At 36.4% G+C, this 20,715-nt stretch overlaps 1 protein-coding gene across 9 annotated transcripts in view; it reads right to left on the reverse strand.

The window, feature by feature from the left end:
* The window catches only part of CPLANE1 (ciliogenesis and planar polarity effector complex subunit 1), a 137,669-nt gene that overhangs the window by 60,762 nt on the left and 56,192 nt on the right, over positions 1–20,715 (reverse strand). For 8 of the 9 annotated variants that reach the window (XM_053906939.1, XM_053906935.1, XM_053906934.1 and 5 more), the window contains 6 exons: positions 18,331–19,234; positions 7,412–7,560; positions 6,410–6,576; positions 5,816–5,898; positions 5,019–5,098; positions 3,852–3,929 (listed from right to left, as the gene is read on the reverse strand). In XM_053906939.1, the coding sequence (XP_053762914.1) occupies positions 3,852–3,929; positions 5,019–5,098; positions 5,816–5,898; positions 6,410–6,576; positions 7,412–7,560; positions 18,331–19,234 (1,461 nt within the window). The remainder of the gene's footprint in view (positions 1–3,851; positions 3,930–5,018; positions 5,099–5,815; positions 5,899–6,409; positions 6,577–7,411; positions 7,561–18,330; positions 19,235–20,715) is intronic. The other variant, XM_053906936.1, reaches the window with a different exon arrangement.

Consider the following 20,715-nt stretch of genomic DNA (forward strand, 5'->3'; position numbering starts at 1 on the left):
TTTTATCAAACGTAATACTAATAAGCTCAATAACAAAACTTTACTTGGAAAATTCATGAAAAACAGGCTTTACGACTGACTTGCTTTTTTTAAGACAACTTTACTGGCCTTTGTTTCCAAAAAGTAGCAAAGAGATAAATTCTAGTAACAGCGAAGTTTTCTAAAGTAAGGCTATGCTATGTTACCCCATTCAGCAAGATTTCTAAGCACTAAAAACATACTGCAGTCTCTGTAAAAGAAGTTTAAAAGACAGAACTGGATGAATCTGTTCTATGAGAGAATTAAAAGCATTTCATACACTATTAGAAATCTGTTAGAGGATGAACATAGGCAACTTTAAGTAATGTATCCACTACAGTTAACCTTTCAACAAGGGGGTAGGAGCAACAACCCCTGTGCAGTTGAAAATCCACATATAACTTGACTCCTTAGAAACATAACTACTAATAGCCTACTACTGTTGACCAGAAACCCTGCCAATTACATAAATGGTCAATTAACACATACTTTGTATGTTATATGTATTGCATACTATATTCTTAAAATAAAGTAAGCCAGAGAAAAGACAATGTTATTAAGAAAATCATAATTCTTGGTGCAATTGTGAATTGGATCAGTTTCTTTGTCTTTCTGTTGCTTCATTATTAGTGTTTAAGAATGCAACTGATTTCTGTACATTAACGTTGTATCCTGCGACTTTGCTCAATTCATGTATCAGTTCTAGCAGACTTTTGGTGGAGTCTATCGGGTTTTCCATGTATAGTATCATCTCATCTGCAAAAAGTGAAAGCTTAACTTCATCTTTGCCAATTTTGATGCCTTTGATTTCCTTTTGTTGTCTGATTGCTGATGCTAGAACCTCCAACACTATGTTAAACAACAGCGGTGAGAGTGGACATCCCTGTCGTGTTCCTGATCTCAGGGAGAAAGCTCTCAGTTTTTCCCCATTGAGGATGGTATTAGCTGTGGGCTTTTCATAAATGGCTTTTATGATGTTTAAGTATGTTCCTTCTATCCCGACTTTCTCGAGGGTTTTTATTAAGAAAGGATGCTGAATTTTGTCAAATGCTTTTTCTGCATCGATTGACAGGATCATATGGTTCTTATCTTTTCTTTTATTAATGTGATGTATCACATTGACTGATTTGTGAATGTGGAACCAGCCCTGCAGCCCAGGAATGAATCCCACTTGACCATGGTGAATAATTCTTTTTATATGCTGTCGAATTAGATTTGCTAGTATTGTATTGAGAATTTTTGCATCCATCTTCAACAGGGATATTGGCCTGTAGTTCTCTTTTTTTGCTGGGTCTCTGTCTGATTTAGGAATCAAAGTAATGCTGACTTCATAGAATGAGTCTGGAAGTTTTCCTTCCCTTTCTATTTTTTGGAACAGCTTGAGAAGGATACGTATTATCTCTGCTTTCAATGTCTGGTAGAATTCCCCAGGGAAGCCATCTGGTCCTGGACTCTTATCTGTTGGGAGATTTTTGATAACTGATTCAATTTCTTCACTGATTATGGGTCTTCCCAAGATGTAAAAGATCTGTATGCTGAAAACTATACAAAGCTTATGAAGGAAATTGAAGAAGATACAAAGAAATGGAAAAACATTCTGTGTTCATGGATTGGAAGAATATTGTTAAAATGTCAATACTACCCAAAGCTATCTACACACTCAATGCAATCTCAATCAAAATTGCACCAGCATTCTTCTCAAAGCTAGAACAAGCAATCCTAAAATTTGTATGGAACCACAAAAGACCCCAAATAGCCAAAGCAGGAGGCATCACAATCCCAGACTTTAGCCTCTACTACAAAGCTGTAATCATCAAGACAGCATGGTATTGGCACAAAAACAGACACATAGACCAAGGGAATAGAATAGAGACTCCAGAATTGGACCCACAAGTATGGCCAACTAATCTTTGACAAAGCAGGAAAGAATATCCAATGGAAAAAAGACCGTCTCTTTGACAAATGGTGCTGGGAGAACTGGACAGCAACATGCAGAAGAATGAAACTGGGCCACTTTCTTACACCATTCATAAAAATAAACTCAAAATGGATGAAAGACCTAAATGTAAGACAGGAAGCCATCAAAATCCTTGAGGAGAAAGCAGGCAAAAACCTCTTTGACCTTGGCCGCAGCAACTTCTTACCCAACACATCTCCAGAGGCAAGGGAATTAAAAGCAAAAATGAATTATTGGGACCTCATGAAGATAAAAAGCCTCTGCACTTCAAAGGAAACAATCAACAAAACTAAAAGGCAACCGATGGAATGGGAAAAGATATTTGCAAATGACATATCGGAAAAAGGGCTAGTATCCAAAATCTATAAAGAACTCACCAAACTCCATACCCGAAAAACAAACAATCCAGTGAAGAAATGGGCAGAAAACATGAATAGACACTTCTCTAAAGAAGACATCCAGATGGCCAACAGGCACATGAGAAGATGCTCAATGTCACTCCTCATCAGGGAAATACAAATCAAAACCACACTGAGATACCACCTCACACCAGTCAGAGTGGCTAAAATGAACAAACCAGGAAACTATAGATGCTGGAGAGGATGTGGAGAAACAGGAACTCTCTTGCACTGCTGGTGGGAATGCAAACTGGTGCAACCGCTGTAGAAAACAGTATGGAGGTTCCTCAAAAAATTAAAAATAGACCTACCCTACGACCCAGCAATTGCACTGCTAGGAATTTACCCAAGGGACACAGGAGTGTTGATGCATAGGGGCACTCGTACCCCAATGTTTATAACAGCACTTTCAACAATAGCCAAATAATAGAAAGAGCCTAAATGTCCATCAACTGTTGAATGGATAAAGAAATTGTGGTTTATATACACAATGGAATACTACTTGGCAATGAGAACGAATGAAATATGGCCTTTTGTATCAACGTGGATGGAACTGGAGAGTGTTATGCTAAGTGAAATAAGTCATACAGAGAAAGACAGATACTGCATGTTTTCACTCTTATGTGGATCCTGAGAAACTTAATAGAAGACCATGGGGGAGGGGAAGGAAAAAAAAGTTAGAGAGGGAGAGTGGGAGAGAGCCAAACCATAAGAGACTCTTAAAAACTGAAAATAAACTGAGGATTGATGGGGGGTGGGAGGGTGGGTGATGGGCATTGAGGAGGGCACCTGTTGGGATGAGCACTGGGTGTTGTATGGAAACCAATTTGACAATAAATTTCATATTTAAAAAATCATAAGAAAAATAAATTTATAGTACTGTACTATATTCATCAAAAAAATTTTGCATGTAATGGGACTTGAGTGACTCAAACCCATATTGTCCAAGGGTTAATTGTACCTTTTTTTCCAGAAAAGATTGTCCTAGAATAGTTCTTGTATATCTTTGAAACACAACTGTTAGAGGAAAATCTTTTTTTTTTTTTTTATTTTTTTTAAACGTTTATTTATTATTGAAAGGCAGAGAGAGACAGAGCATGAGCAGGGGAGGGGCAGAGGGAGAGGGAGAGGGAGACACAGAATCTGAATCAGGCTCCAGTCTCTGAGCTGTCAGCACAGAGCCCGACGCGGGGCTCGAACTCACAAACCACGAGATCATGACCTGAGCCGAAATCACGCTTAACCGACTGAGCCACCCAGGCGCCCCTAGAGGAAAATCTTTCAATAATAAACTTAAAGGTGTCAGAAATGTGTACCTACATTCCTCTTTCAATGCTTCGTGTTGCTTTCATTTTACTGTTTTTAGTCAAAACATTTAGTAATTATTTCAAAATAGCACAGTAGGCATTGTTTCATTCTCTTATCTATTTGTAAAACATGATTATATCAAAAGGGTATAAATATACAGAAATTCTTACCTAGAAATTTCTGAACTTGTATCTACACAAAATGAATACGTAGCGGTGTGTTCAGGGTTTGAAAAGGTTTCGATCATACTATAATTAAAGATTAGTAATTGATTAGGAAGATATTCTTCACATTTTCTAAGGTACAGGTGATCTAATGCTCAGCCATCTAAGAGTCTAAATATTCTCTAACTCTCTATAATGCTTAGCTCATAATTACAGTCTGTTTACATTTGTCTCCATAGCAATTAGTAACAGATTCAAATAAAAAGCAAAGAATATGTCAGGATGGCTGAACATATAATTTGAACACTGTTGACTGCCCAGGAGAAATAGAAGAGTCTGAAATGAGGCAAAATGAGGTTAGCTGGGACCTCAAATTCTACCTCTGGCAGAGGCAGACATTTTGCTCAGAAACACTCCTAAGCCCCTAATACATTTGGAAACTGTAAAGACTAGTTTTTTATTAGTAGAAATATCTATATTACTTGTAAAGGCACATCACATTTAATATATCTTTTCGGCTAACTGTCCACAGAAATGAACAAAATTTGAATATTGAGAAGAGAAAGAAAATCTAATCATGTTGCCTCTCTTACCCAAGGTAGTTCTAAAATTCTAAAACTTCAAAAATTCTAAAAATTAAGAAATGTTCCACCTGCAACAGGCAAAAATTGCTTTTAGCTCTCCTTGAAGCAATTATATGCTAGCCAGCAGAATAGCCCTATAGTGTGAGGTAATCATACCACAACAGTAAACAATTATACACACATATTGATTCATAATGGTTCTTCATTTGATCCAACAAAAATGGAACCAGTATGACAAGGCGTTTCCCTAATTAGCAGCTGAACAAACTCTGGTCTATTTACAGCTATATTTTACTTTGATAAAGCTAATCGTGATGAGAGAACAAAAGCTACTTTAGATATCATTTATTTCATTCTACCAAGATTTAGAAGTCTGTAACATCTACTAAAGATCAGAATTTACCATTGCTATAAATTGAAGTTAAATTTCACTAGGAACACAATATCACCATAAAATATATATTGCAAATTAGGAGAAAAATAACCTCTTCATCAAATGAATCCCAGATGAATCCTTAAGAGCAATGAGCCTCTTTTACTGAGGTAAACAAGACAGTAATAATCACTTCCTTACTTTCTTCCCCCTTACCCTTTCTGTCCAGTTGATTTTTTCTCCATACATGTCTCCAATGGTTCTTCCCTTGGACACTGAACTTCTCCTGTGGAATGCTGTTAAAATTAATAATACCCAAAAAAAAGGGATCAAATAAATAGGTATTACTCTCTTAGGTGTCTGGAGTTTCACATTAACCACTTGGCCCGGAGTAACAACAGTCTAAAAGCAAGCGAGAAATCACACATTAAAATGAACTGCCAATGCTGCTCTGATCAGATTTTTAACCATGTGAACTGCCTTTGGCCCATCACCCTGAGCCACTGAGCACAGTAAAGTACAAAGACAAATAATATCAGTGCAAATTATTTACACTACACTTACAAATACACTGTAAATTACATACACCCATCGCTACATGATTAATAAGTACATTTGGAAAACTAAGCATTTTTAAAGGAAATTTTTCAATAATTAGAAATGTCTGTGTTCCACCTGGAAATGCAGTGCACTGAGTTTTGAGAAAACAAAGAATACATAAAAGTGATATAAGTGCAAAGACTGTATATTACAGCTGAATTGTACATTTTGAATATACAACACTTCCATTATTCTTAATTTGCTAAGCAGTTTATGAAATAAAATTTTCATTGCCTGAAATTATTAGACATCTTATGAATGACAGGATTTCAGTGAAAGAAAAATGCTGCATGCCTGGTGATTCTCTACAACCCACAATGTACTTTTAAAAAGATAGTAGCCTTGTTTGGATGTATTAAACAAAAACACATAAGTATAATTTAAATAACATTATCCACTATTTATTGACTTACTTCTTCTAAATGCTGCGGTAAAGTCTGCGTGTAAATGGCAATATGGGAACTTTTAAGATTTCCAATAGGCTCTTTGGTAACTTCTATAGGGAAACAAGGAGGAAGAGAAAAGGAACCATTTGAAAAAAACCAGTTTACTTTTTAGAAGGTTCAGAAATATTACAGGAAACATGTATAATGGCAGAAATATTTTCTAACCCCCTTATAAAATGTTCTTTAAAAACACATGGAGACAACCTCTCTTCAAGTGAATCCCAGATGAGCCTTGAAACACCTCAGATAAGCATACTTAACGCCATGCTAAAGCTCTGAGAGTTTCTGTTTTAACAAAGACTGCCAAGGAAAGGCTCATAAAATTGGTTCACAAAATGAAGAGGCCCATGATAACTACATAAGCAAGGCAAAAAGCCCAAGAATTGTAAATTCGGGTTTTGAGTTAATATGTTCAACATTTTATAAATATTATACTCTCTTTTAACTTTTGGTTTTAAGCTATTATAAACATACTAATTTAGATAGAAGACTAAGTTATCCCAGATAATCATTCACCAACTTCAAATTAATAAAGCCAAATAAAAAGATTAATGAACTTACCTTCATGGTCTGATAGCTGTATTTCCATTTCCTCTTGGTTACATGTTTCTACCTCTAGAAGATCCTCATCAATATCTATAAATTCTTTTTCAGTATCATCAGTAACAGAAATAATCTTATCTTTGGTTTCCTTTGTTTCAGGATTGAATGCTTCAGTTGGTATTCCACTGACAAAAATAAGGCAGCTAAATTATAATTCATTCTTAGAAACAAAAAGCTTCCTTTGAATTGATTCAGTTTACTGAAAAGGAACATTAGGTTTAATATTTATAGTCTTTTGTTTTTTAACCATGTCTGGTACATAGTAGAAGCTCAATAAAAGTTTGTTCAATGAATGACTAAACATCCCCATTTTTATTTACTCAAATAATTGAAATAATTTCAACTTATCTACACTTGCCATTCTCACAAAGGAATCTTCCTGCTATTAAAGGCTCAACCTTGTGGGGCGCCTGGGTGGCTCAGTCGGTTAAACGGCCGACTTCGGCTCAGGTCATGATCTCACGGTCCGTGGGTTCGAGCCCCGCGTCAGGCTCTGTGCTGAAAGCTCAGAGCCTGGAGCCTGTTTCAGATTCTGTGTCTCCCTCTCTCTGACCCTCCCCCATTCATGCTCTGTCTCTCTCTGTCTCAAAAATAAATGTTAAAAAAAAAAAAAAAAATTTTAAAGGCTCAACCTTGTTATTCAGAGATACACTGCTTCATATGTAAAAATGGATGAAGTGATTAACTCAGCATCCTCTGACACAGGAAATCAATTAATATAATAAGAGAATCTCTCAGGAGAATTAGCTCCTTTCTCAGAAGATGTAAGCTAGATCAACAGGGAAGAAATACATTTTGCAATGAATTGTTAAAAGCACTTCAGAAAATACTCACTTCCTCCTCTATGACTCAAAGAAATGCTCATTCCTTTACCTTTCAAGCGTTCAATTCCTACCTTTAAGCCAAACACCATCGAATAGGTATCATCAACTGAAAAGGAATGTATAATCAAAAACTTACTTCAACATACTTTGATGAGATTTGTTTTGATCATTTCTTTCATCAGTCCCACTTTGAGTGGATACTGCAACAGAACAGCCAGCATCTGTTTTGCAATCACTCACAATGTCGGGTCCACTCTGAGATGGAGAGTAATGATTCTCTAGCACCTAAAAACAAACCATAATTTACAGTACTTAGTATTCACTATTGAATCCCATACTTTTCATTATATTTTTTAGATTATTAATATTTTCTACAGCCCTTCTCCTGATTAAATGTCTCATTCATTTATCAAGTATTTACTGCATTTCTACAACTCAATATTTTATGTTGAGGCACTGATCAAGTCTTTATTCTACCTGGAAAAAACAAACCTGACTATCTAAATAGCATTCAAAAAAAATCAGCCTTACAAATTTGTAAGGTATGTTACCAATGTTTTCAAGTCACAAAACAATAACATTAAAAATGTAAAGTTGCTGTGGCGCCTGGATGGCTCAGTCAGTCAAGCGTCCAACTTGAGTACAGGTCATGATCTCATGGTTTGTGAGTTCAAGCCCTGCATTGGGCTTTTTGCTGTCAGGACAGAGCCTCCTTCAGGTCCTCTGTCCCCTTCTCTCTGTGCCCCTCCCTTGCTCGCTCTTTCTCTCTCTCTCAAAAGAAATAAATAAACTTAAAAAAATTTTAAATAAAAAAAATGTAAAGTTGCTTTCACTTAATTCTCTTTGCTATAACAAAGGCACTTAGTAATTATTCCAAAATGACACAAAGGGTAAAAATACACAGGATGTATCTCTTTTAAGTCTCTTATTTAGAAATTTGAGTATGCATCACCTAGAAACACAAATTTCAGTGACAACAAATATCACAGTATCTTAAATAAGCTACATTAGGATAATAGACACTGATCTCAAAAAATGAAAAAAATCTCACAAAAACAAAACACACACACACCCTGCAACCTACAATACACTGTTTTATTTCTGTTTTTGTTTTTATTTCAAGTTTTTATTTAAATTCTAGTTAGTTAACATATAGGGTAATATTAGTTTCAGGAGTAGAATTTAGTGATTCTTCACTTACATATAACACCCAGTGTTCATCAAAGTACCCTCCATAATACCCTAAACTATTTTAGAATAAAGGCACTTTATTATTTTTAAATTTTTAATTTATTTATTTATAAATAATCTCTATGCCCAACGTGGGGCTTCAACTCACAACCCTGAGATCAAGTGTCACATGCTCTACCACTGAGCCCGCCAGGTGCCCCAGAATGAAGGCACTTTAAAATAGAATATAGAATTAGAAAATGTGGAGGTAAGTCAACCAAGATGGTGACATTCGAGGCCCTTGAATTCTCCTCCTCCCACAGAAACACTAAACGTACAACTACACACAAAGCAATTACCACTGTAAGAAATCTAGAAACTAGCTGACTGATTCCTACGTATCAAGCAAATGAGAAAATATCTACACAGAGACAGACAGAAAAGGCTGAGACACATTCTAACCAAAAACCCCACCCTTGGCACACCACCCTATAAGCAGGAGGGAACTCCCAACTTTTCTCTGAAGAGTGAGGGTTTGGATCCACACTTAGCACCCTAACTTTTAAGACTCCCACTTGAGGGATGGGCCTCCAAAACACCTAGATCTGAAAGCCAATGAGGCTTACATTCATGAGTCCCACAAGACCACAGCAAACAAAGCAGCAGTTATTAACAGGTGCATGAAAACTCATTGCAGCTATCCCCAAAGGGCTCAGCACAGAGGAGCAGGCAAAAACACCCATCTCATAGTCTTCTCCTGGAAGGTATCCAGCTGCATACATCTGGGGGCTAGCTACAATACCTCAGAAACAAGAAAGCTGATGGACACCTCCCCTGTCTTCTCTATCTAGCCCATTCCAAGTTACCAGCATATTCTAGGAAGCAGCCTGTACACACATCTGGGTGCCCCAGCTTTTGTAGCTGCTGACTGAAGGACAGGTCCTGAGATCACCTGTCTCTGATAACCAATGGAACTTGCATTTATGAGGCCCACAGGAGTGTAGCAAACAAAGAAGCAGTTCTTAGTGACTGCAGGAGCACCCCCCTGTAGCTATACACCTGGGTCCAGGAGTTCACAGGGAGCAGGGAAAACATCCTTCTCCCAGTTTCTCCCCAGAAAGGGATTACATAGACTTTGCCATATGCTGCCTAAGAGTCCAAATTCCAATCAGGCTGTATCTAGATGCTAAACTAACCCACCCCTTTGGGACACTGATAAGTCTTGGCATACCCCCAACTACTGGGAGCCACTAAGAACAAAGAAGGAGGCTTAGACAATCACAAAGGTTTCAGAGCCAATCAAAAGCTCAGACCAAGCTGGTTGATGAGGTTCATCTCCTACACAAGACCACTCTATCCAGACTGGGAGATGTGACTGCTTTATCTCATGTACAGAAACCAACACAGAAAGTCAAGTAAAATGAATGAACAGGACTATGTTCCAAACAAATGAACAAGATAAATCTCTAGAAACAGATGTTAATGAAATGGAAATAATGATATATCCTGATAGAGATTCAAAAGAATGGTCACAGAGGTCAGGGGATAAACAAAGTGAAAACTAAAAGGCAGCCTACAAAATGGGAGAAGATGTTTGCAAATGACATATCTGATAAAAGGTTAGTATCCAAAATCTATAAAGAACTTATCAAACTCAACCCCCAAGGAACAAATAATCCAGTTAAGAAATGGGCAAAAGACACAGACATTTTTCCAAGAAGACATCCAGATGGCTAACAGATGCATGGAAAGATGCTCAACATCACTCATCATCAGGGAAATACAAATCAAAACCACAATGAGATACCACCTCATACCTATCAGAATTAACAACACAAGAAACAACAGGTGTTGGCAAGGACGTAGAGAAAGGGGAACGCTCTTGCACTCTTGGTGGGAATGCAAACTGGTGCAGTCACCCCAGAACACAGTATGGAGGTTCCTCAAAAAGTTAAAAATAGAAATATCCTACGATCCAGCAATTGCACTACTAGGTATTTACACAAAGGATACAAAAATACAGATTTGAAGAGGTACATGTACCCTGATGTTTATAGCAGCATTATCAACAATAGCCAAAGTATGGAAAGAGCTCAAATGTCCACCGACTGATGAATGGATAAAGATGATGTGGTACATATATGCAATAGACTATTAGTCATCAAAAGGAATGAAATCTTGCCATTTGCCATGATATGGATGGAGCTAGAGTGTATTGTGCTGGGCAAAATGGGTCAGGAAGAGAAGGACAAACCTGTGTGATTTCACTCATATGTGGAATTAGAGACAGGACAGATGAACATGTGGGAAGGGGAAAAAAAGAAAGAGAGAGAGAGAGGGAAGCAAACCATGGGAAACTGTGATGGAGGAAAGACAGGGTTTAAGGGGGGAGTGGTCGGGGGAACAGGCTGAATGGGTGGTGAGTATCGGAGACGGTATTTGTGTTGAGTGCTCGGTGTTGTATGTAGGTGATGAATCACTAGACTCTGCTCCTGAGAATATTATTACCTTATATGTTGACTAGAACTTAAATAAAATTTTGGAAAAAAATGCATCATTATGTAAATGATACATAAACAAAGTGAGAATTTCAACAAAGAGATAGAAAATATAAAAAGGGAACAAGCAGAAACTACAAAGCTAATAAATATGATAATAGAACTAAAAAATTCAATGGAAAGGTTCAAAAGCATATTGGATCAAGTGGAAGAAAGGGTCAGAAAAGTAGAAGGCAGGGCAGTGGAATTCATCCAATCAGAGGAGCAAAAAGAAAAAAAAATTAAAAGAATGAAGAAAACTTAAGGTATTTATGGGATACCAACAAACAGATCAAGATATGCATTATAGAAGTCCCAAAGGGAGAGGAAAGAGAAAGGAGCAGAAAGCTTATTCAGAGAAATAATAACTGAAAACTTCTCAAATCTGAAGAAAGAAACAGACATCTAGATTTAGGAAACTCAGGGAGTTCTAAATAACATAAATGCAAAGAAACCTACACTGAGACACATTATAGTTGAATTGCCTAAAGTTAAAGACAAATAAAGAATCTAAAAAAGCAAAAGAAAAACAATTTCTTACATACAAGGAACCCCCTGAATCTATCAGTATATTTTTCAGCAGAAACTTTGCAGACTACAGGAAGTAGCATGATATATACAAAGTGCTGGGAAAAAAACAAACTGCTCACCAAGAATACTCTACACAGCAAACTAAAAGCAAACTAAAAGAGTTCTCAGACAAGCAAAAACAGAAGGAGTTCATAACCATAGACCAGCCTAACAAGAAATGTTAAAGGAAGTTCTTTAAGCTGAAACAAGAAAATACTAATTTTATATGAGAGTATAAAACCCACTGGTAAGGGTAAATATATAGTCAAATTCAGAATACCCTAGTGTTGTATTAGTGGCGATTAAAACACTTCTAACTCTAGTATGGAGATTAAAAGACAAAAGTATTAAAAGTAAGAAACATAACTAAAATAATTTGGTAATAAATACACTGTGTAAAAAGATGTAAATTCTGACATCAAAAACATAAAAATGTGGGAGGAAAAGTAGTGTAAAAAAGCACAGCTTTTGTATGCATTAAAAGTTAAGTTGTTATTGGGGCACCTGGGTGGCTCAGTCAGTCAACCAACTCAAGCTCTCAAGCAACCTAACTTTATACCTGAAGAAACTAGAAAAAAGAACTAAGTATATAGTTAGTAGAAGAAATGAAATAAAGATCAGAACAGAAATAAGTGAAATATAGACTAAAAAGACAAGAGAAAAGATGAAAGAAACTAAGAGATGGATTTTGGGAAAAATAAACAAAATAGGCAAGCCTTTAGCCAGACTCAAAAAAAGAAAAAGGAAAGAAAAGAAAACAAGAGAGGGCTTAAACAAATTAAAAATGAAAGAGGAGACACTACAACCAGATAGTACACAAATACTAATGATCATAAGAGAGCACTACAAACAACTATAGGCCAACAAATCAGACAACCTATAAGAATTGAATAAATTCCTAGAAACACACAATCTACTAAGGCTAAATCATGAAAAACAGAAAATGTGAACAGACCAATAATGAGTACAGACATTGAATCAGTAATCACAACTTTCTAACAGAAAAAAAAAAAAAAAAACAGAACCAGATGGCTTCACTGTTGGCAAATTCTACCCAACATTTAAAGAATTAATGCCAATCTTTCTCAAACTATTCTAATAAACTGAAGAGAGAAAAAACACTCCCAAATTCATTTTATAAGGCCAGTATTAGCCTTATATCAAAGTCAGACAAGGACATTACAAGAAAAGTATAGGCCACTATCTCTAATGAACAACAGAAGCAAAAATACTCAACAAAATATCAGCAAACTGAATTCAACAGTACATTAAAAGGATCATACACCATGATCAAGTGGGATTTATTCCAGGGATGAAAAAATGGTTCAATATCTGCAAATCAGTCAATCTGATACACCTCATTCACAAAATGAAAGATTAAAATCATATGATCATCTCAATATTTGCAGAAAAAACATTCTACAGAAATCAGCATCCACTCATGGTAAAAAAAAAAAAAAAAAAAAAAACAAACACCTTTCAACAAACTGGGTATAATATGAGAAGCTATAGTTAACATCACATTCAAAATCCAAAAAAACCACAAACAGACAAACAAACAAACCTGAAAGTTTCTCCTCTAAGATCAGGAACAAGACAAGGATGCCCAAACTCACCACTTTTATTCAACATAGTACAGGAAGTCCTAGCCAGAACAAGCAATTAGGCAAGAAAAAAAAGAGAGAATCCAAATCAGAAAGGAGGAAGCAAAACTTCCTATTTTTAGATAACATGTTATATACAGAAAATCCTGGGGCACCTGGTTGGCTCAGTCAGTTGAGCGTCCAACTCTTAAATTCGGCTCAGGTCACGACCTCATGGTTCGTGGGTTCAAACCTCCACTATCAGTGTGGAGCCTGCTTGGGAATCTCTCTTTCTCTCTGCCCCTCCCCTGCATGTCCTCTATCTCTCTTTCTCTTTCTCTCTCAATAAAGAAACTTAAAAAAAAAAAAAAGAAAATCCTAAAACCCTACTGAAAAAAAAAAGGTTAAAATAAATGAATTGCAGGATACAAAATCAATATGAAAATCAGTTCCATTTGGATACACAAACAATGAATTATCAGAAAGAAAACTTAATCAAAAATAAAATATCTAGGAATAAATTTAACCAAGGAGGTGAGAGACCTGTACTCTAAAAACAGGAAGACACTGATGAAAGAAACTGAAGACAACACAAATAAATGGAAAGATATTCTGTGCTCATGGATTACAAGAATTAATATTGTTAAGATGTCTATACTAACAAAGCAATCTAGAGATTTAGTGCAATCCCTATCAAAACTCCAATGGTATATTACACACACACACACACACACACACACACACACAAAACCCCACACAATCCTAAAATTTATATGGAACCACACACACACACACACACAAAAAAACCCAAAGAAATCTTAAGAAAGAAAAACAAAGCTGGAGGTATCATGCTTCCTGATTTCACACTATATTACAAAACTAATAATCAAACAGTATAAAATTGGCATAAAAACAGACATATGTATCAATGGAACAGAATAGAGAATCCAGGAATAAAAACTCATGCATATATGGTCAGTTATTTTGACAAAGGAGCTAAGAATATTCAACCAGGGAAGGATAGTCTCTTCAGAAAATAGTGCTGGGAAGACTGGATAACCACATGCAAATGAATGAAACCAGACCCCTATCTTACACCATACACAAAAATCAACTCGAAAAGAATGAAAAGACTTGAATGTAAGATTTGAAACCATAAAACTCCCAGAAGAAAACATAGATGGTAAACTCTTTGAAACTGGTCTTGACAATGATTTTTTTTTTTTGGGGGGGGGGATTTGATATCAAAGCAAAGACAACAAAAGCAAAAATAAACAAGTGGGTCTACATCAAACTGGCAAGCTTCTGCACAGCAAAGGAAACCATCAACAAAATGAAAAGGCAACCTACCAACTGGAAGAAAATATTTGCAAATCATATATCTGATCAGAGGTTAATACCTAAAATATATTTTAAAAGTCCTACAACTCAATAGCAAACAAAAAACAAAAAAACAAAAAACATCTTATTAAAAAATGGGCAGAGGATCTGGGTAAACATTTTTCCAAAGAAGACATACAGATGGCCAACAGGTACATGAGAAGGTACTTAACATCACTAATTATCAAGGAAATGCAAATCAAAACCACAATGAGATATCACCTCACACCTGGTACAATTGCTATTATCAAAAAGACAAGAAACAAATGCTGGGAAGAATGTAGAGAAAACTGAACCCTTGTACACTGTTGGTGGGTATGTAAACCAGTACAGCCACAAAGGAAAACACAGTACAGCCTTATGGTGGCTGCTCAAGAAATTAAAATTAGAGGGGCACCTGGGTGGGTCAGTAGGTTAAGCATCCAACTTCGGCTCAGGTCATGATCTCACACTTTGTGAGTTTGAGCACCGCAGGGGCTCTGGCTGACAGCTCAGAGCCTGGAGCCTGCTTCGAATTCTGTCTCGGTCTCCTTCTCTTTCTGCCTCAACCCTACTCACACTCTGTCTCTCTCTCTTAAAAATAAATCAACATTAAAAAAAATTTTTTAAAAGGGGCACCTGGGTGGCTCAGTCAGTTAAGCATCCAACTTTGGCTCAGGTCATGATCTCACAGTTTGTGAGTTCCAGCCCCACATCGGGCTCTGTGCTGACAGCTCGGAGCCTGGAGCCTGCTTCAGATTCTATGTCTCCCTCTCTCTCTGACCCTCCCCTGATCATGCTCTGTCTCTGTCTCAAAAATAAATAAAAACATTAATTTTTTTTTAATTTTTAAAGAAATTAAAATTAGAACCGCCATATGATCACATAGTGATTGCTTAAATAAACTTAAAAAAAAAAAAGACCTGAAAGTCAAAATTACTCCTTAATCCACAGGCTGAAGAATGGATGTAGTTGTGAGCAGGTATGAAAACATTAATTTCACAGTACATCTCCATCGAAGCTTTTGGATGACCAGGTGCATTTTCAGTGAGCAGTAATCTTTTGAAAGAAATCTTTTTTTGTAAGAGGTCTCAACAGTAGGCTTAAAATATTCAGTAAACCACGTTTATAAACAGATGTGCTGTCATCCAGACTTTGTTACTCCATTTATGGAGCATATGCAGAGTAGACTGAGCATAATTCTTAAGGGCCTTAGGACTTTCAGAATGGTAAATTAGCACTGGCTTCAACTTAAAGACACTGGCTACATTAGCTCCTAATAAAAGAGTCAGCCTATCCTTTGAATCCAGGCACTGAGTTCTCTTCTTTAACTATTAAAATCCTAGATGGCATCTTCTTCCAGTATGAGGCCATTTTGTCTACACTGAAAATTGACTACACTGTTGTCTAGTGTAACCACCTTCATTAATTATTTGAGCTAGATCTTCCAGATAACTTGCTAGAGCTTCCACATCAGCACTTGCTACTTCACCTTGCACTTCTATGTTCTGAAGATGGCTTCTTTCCCTAAACCTCATGAACCAACCTCTGCTTAGCTTCAAATTTTTCTTCTGCAGCTTCCTTACCTCCCTCAGGCTTCATAGAATTGAAGAGAGTCAGGGCCTTGCTCTGGACTAGGCTTTGGCTTAAGGGAATGTTATGGCTGCTATGATCTTCCATCCAGACTACTAAAACTTTCTCTGCATCAGCAATAAGGCTTTTTCGTGTTCTTATCATTCATGTGTTCACTGGACTAGCACTTTTAGTTTCCTCTGGGAACTTTTCCTTTGGAAAAGCTGGATTTGGCTACCTTGCTCAAGAAGTCTAGCTTTTGGCCTATCTCAGCTTTCAACATGCCTTCCTCACTAAGCTTAATCATTTGTAGCTTTTTTTTTTTAAGTTTATTTATTTTAACAGAGAGAGAGTGTGTGCATGCAAGTGGGGGAGGGGCAGAGACAGGGGGAGACAGAGAATCCCAAGCAAACTCCACGCTGTTAGCGCAGAGCTTGATGTAAGGCTTGATCTCACAAACTGTGAGATCGTGACCTGAGTTGCAATAAAAAATCGGACCCTTAACCAATTGAGTCACTCAAGCGCCCCAATCATTTCTAGCTTTTGACTCAAAGTGAGAGTCATGTGATTCTTCCTTACACTTGAACAGTTAGAGGCCATTGAAGGGTTACTCACTGACCTAATTTCAACCCTGTTGTGTCTCACTTGGAGATCCCAGGAGAGAGAGAGAGAGATGGGGGAACAGCCAGTTGGTGGTAGAGTCAAATCACACACATTTATTGATAAAGTTCACCATCTAAAATAGGCATGTTTGTGGTACTCCAAAGCAATTACCATAGTAACATCAAAGATCATTGGTCAGGGGTGCCTGGGTGACTCAGGCAGTTAAGTGTCTGACTGCAGCTCAGGTCATGATCTCGCGGTCCATGAGCTCGAGCCCCGTGTGGGGCTCTGTGCTGACAGCTCAGAGCCTGGAGCCTGTTTCAGATTCTGTGTCTCTCTCTCTCTGACCCTCCCCCGTTCATGCTCTGTCTCTCTCTGTCTCAAAAATAAATGTTAAAAAAAATTTTTTTTTAAAGATCATTGGTCATAAATCACCATAACAAATATGAGGACAATGAAAGAGTTTAAAATATTGCAAGAATTACCAAAATGTGACACAGAGACATGAAGTGAGCAAATGCTGTTAGAAAATGATGCAGACAGATTTGCTCAATGCTCAATGCCACAAATCTTCAATTTGTAAAAAACATGGTATCTGCAAAGTGCAATAAAGCAAAGTGCAATAAAACTAAGTATGCCTACACAACCTTTCAGTTGTAAGGTAAATAAGGTCTGAGGAGCTAATGCAGTATCATAGTAACTATAGTTCACAACACCACATTATAGAATTTTGCTAAGAGAGTAGAACTTATATGTCAAATTTGCTAAGACAGAACTTATATGCCCCACCCCCCCCCCACACACACAAAGTATGTGAGGTGTTGAATGTGTTAACCAGATGAGGGGAATCCTTTTATTATGCATATGCATATTAAATCATCACAATACATACTTTAAATATCTTACAATTTTGTCAATTATACCTCAATAAAACTGAGGGGAACAAAACAGGAAAAATTAGAAACTATGGAATCTTCCAAATATTAAAAAAGTCCATTTCCCAACTATAACAACTATAACAAACATAAATTTGTTTTCCAAAAAATTCACCTCTGTAGTTTTTTTCCAGTGCAATAACAATCACTCAATCATATTTACATAAAAATATTTGTCTTCACAAACAGGTTAAAACAGCAGCCTTCCAGTTACCATTGAGTAGAGAAAAGAAAAAATAACTAATAAGCACTAACTTCTCTACTGAAACCTATCTGCCTTCCCCGGTTTGGTTCTCCAACTTCTGGCCAAGACTATAAGAAAAATGATCCCTTAATGTATATGATGAGACTACAGTAATAGAAACTGTGTAGCTGCCTACCCCTTCTTCACCTGAACCAAACCTGAAACTTTAAAGAGAAAGAATATAAATGTTATACCACCTGTAGTATCACTTAAAATTATCTCTTTTTTCCTCCTTTTTTTTATAAACACACATAAAACCTCAAAACCTCAAAGCCTCTTTGAAAACACATTTACCCTAATTATTTTTAAGAATTAAAAGAATCACTTGAAGAAAAAAAAAAATCTGATGATGCAGATTATATAATTAACAGTGTCATTAACTTGTTGCTCGGTGATTCTTTAATAGATGGAGAAATATAAAAATAGTTTCAATCTACAATGAGAATTCTCATTTGTATGCAATAAAGAATTCAAGGACTTACCTTAAAAATGGCATTTTTTGCCTTATATGTAGCAAAATAGGGTTGTTCCAAAAGCCACAATGATGTAAGAATGGCAGCTGTAGAGGTCTTTACACGAATGACGGGGCTATACTCACAGGATAACTCAGTGAGACTAGGATCACAGAGCAGTCTTCTGTCAGACCACCTTATCATCCATTCCAGCAGCTTTCTTATACTGCCAAATGTGTTATTTAGTGCTAAAGGAAGATCTTCTTGAGGGTTAATATCACTGCATTGAACTGCTTTGAAAATACATCTTCCAGTTTTGTCGGTCTTGGGAGTCCAAAACATATGGTTCGACAATCTCTGGACTAAAGGTTTCCCTGAACTGTCATCTTGTGTTCTGTAAACTGACTTTTGTTTTAAACCGAACAATCCACTTGTCCCTTCAATTTTATTGACTTCATTCAAAGGGTTCTCTAAAAATGACCTGATTCCTTGATCCAGTACTGAAGCTGAAAGTGCTTGGTTTTCTGGCTTTTCAGATTCATATAACTCAGGAGCAACAACAAAACAAGAGCCAGCTCTAAACACATTTTGGCTTTTGGTTTTGCTTCGACGTCGTTTTAATGTTGTATGTACATCAAAAAGTAAAGAATTAAGTTCATATTCTCTAAGATGTCCAGAAAAACTGGTTAGAAATGGAATGCCAGGATCCTTAGAATCAAGTAGGTCTCTTTCAAGAACATAACTCAAGAAGAGATCAAGGAATTTAATATATTCATCATCATCACGTTCAAATTCCCAAACACCTATTACAGGCAGTGCATTTTGTAATAGCTTTTCATGATCTTTTCTTTCAAGATTTTCTTTCTGATTACATATCTTCTTTTTTTCCTTGGGCTTACTAATCAATTTTAATTCCATGTGATTTGGGGCATTTCTACAGCAAAACAAAATTGAAAAAGACAAAATTAAAGATTATTTAATAGCAAAAACGGATGTTAGAATTGACAATGAAAATTCTCTCCGTGACTGAATTATATATATATATTTTAATGCCTCAATTACGTATCTTTCAAATGAGGGGGTTAGATTAAATGATCTCTAAGTGTTGACTAGAGCTGAACATTCTTAGTGAAAAAATAAAACAAAATATCAAAAGGGGAAATTTGAGTTAAAAAAGACTGAAATGTGTTCACAGAAATTTCACTTTTAAAAACATGAATTTTTGAAAAAAACAAAAAGGTCCTCTAACAAGTGAGAATTTAGGAATCCAAAGTCAACAGAAATCACAAGCCACCAACATACATCCTAATTTATGGTTTCTTGTTTTTTGCATCTGCACCTTTCAGCTCCCCCTGTACAAGGTACAACAAGCAGGAATGCCTTCAAGACTCTTTACTACACAAGAGTGGGGCATTTTTTCTAAACTTTCTACTGCTATTAAACCTGCTAGGCGAACATTTTAACTGCCAATCATAATTACTTTTATTTTTTAATTTTATTTTTAATTTTTTAAAATTTACATCCATCAACTGATGAATGGATAAAGAAATTGTGGTTTATATACACAATGGAATACTACGTGGCAATGAGAAAAAATGAAATATGGCCTTTTGTAGCAACGTGGATGGAACTGGAGAGTGTGATGCTAAGTGAAATAAGTCATACAGAGAAAGACAGATACCATATGGTTTCACTCTTATGTGGATCCTGAGAAACTTAACAGAAACCCATGGGGGAGGGGAAGGAAAAAAAAAAAAAAGAGGTTAGAGTGGGAGAGAGCCAAAGCATAAGAGACTGTTAAAAACTGAGAACAAACTGAGGGTTGATGGGGGGTGGAAGGGAGGGGAGGGTGGGTGATGGGTATTGAGGAGGGCACCTTTTGGGATGAGCACTGGGTGTTGTATGGAAATCAATTTGACAATAAATTTCATATATTAAAAAAATTAAAAAAATACACACACACAAAAATAAAAAAATAAAAAAATAAAATAAAATTTACATCCAAATTAGTTGGCATATAGTGAAATAAAGATTTCAGGAGTAGATTCCTTAATGCCCCTTACCCATTTGGCCCATCCCCTCTCCCACAATCCCTCCAGCAACCCTCAGTTTGTTCCCCATACTGATGAATCTCTTCTGTTTTGTCCCCCTCCCTGTTTTTATAATATTTTTATTTCCCTTCCTTTATGTTCATCTGTTTTGTCTCTTAAAGTCCTCATATGAGTGAAGTCATATGACACTTGTCTTTCTCTGACTAATTTCACTTAGCATAATACCCTCTAGTTCCATCCACATAGTTGCAAATGGCAAGATTTCATTCTGATTGCCGAGTAATACTCCATTGTGTATGTGTGTGTATATATATACACACACACACACATATATATATACACACACACCACATTTTCTTTATCC

Source organism: Panthera pardus, unplaced genomic scaffold (assembly GCF_024362965.1).
Source record: "Panthera pardus isolate Hobbes unplaced genomic scaffold, ASM2436296v1 HiC_scaffold_2, whole genome shotgun sequence".
Lineage (NCBI taxonomy): Eukaryota > Metazoa > Chordata > Mammalia > Carnivora > Felidae > Panthera > Panthera pardus.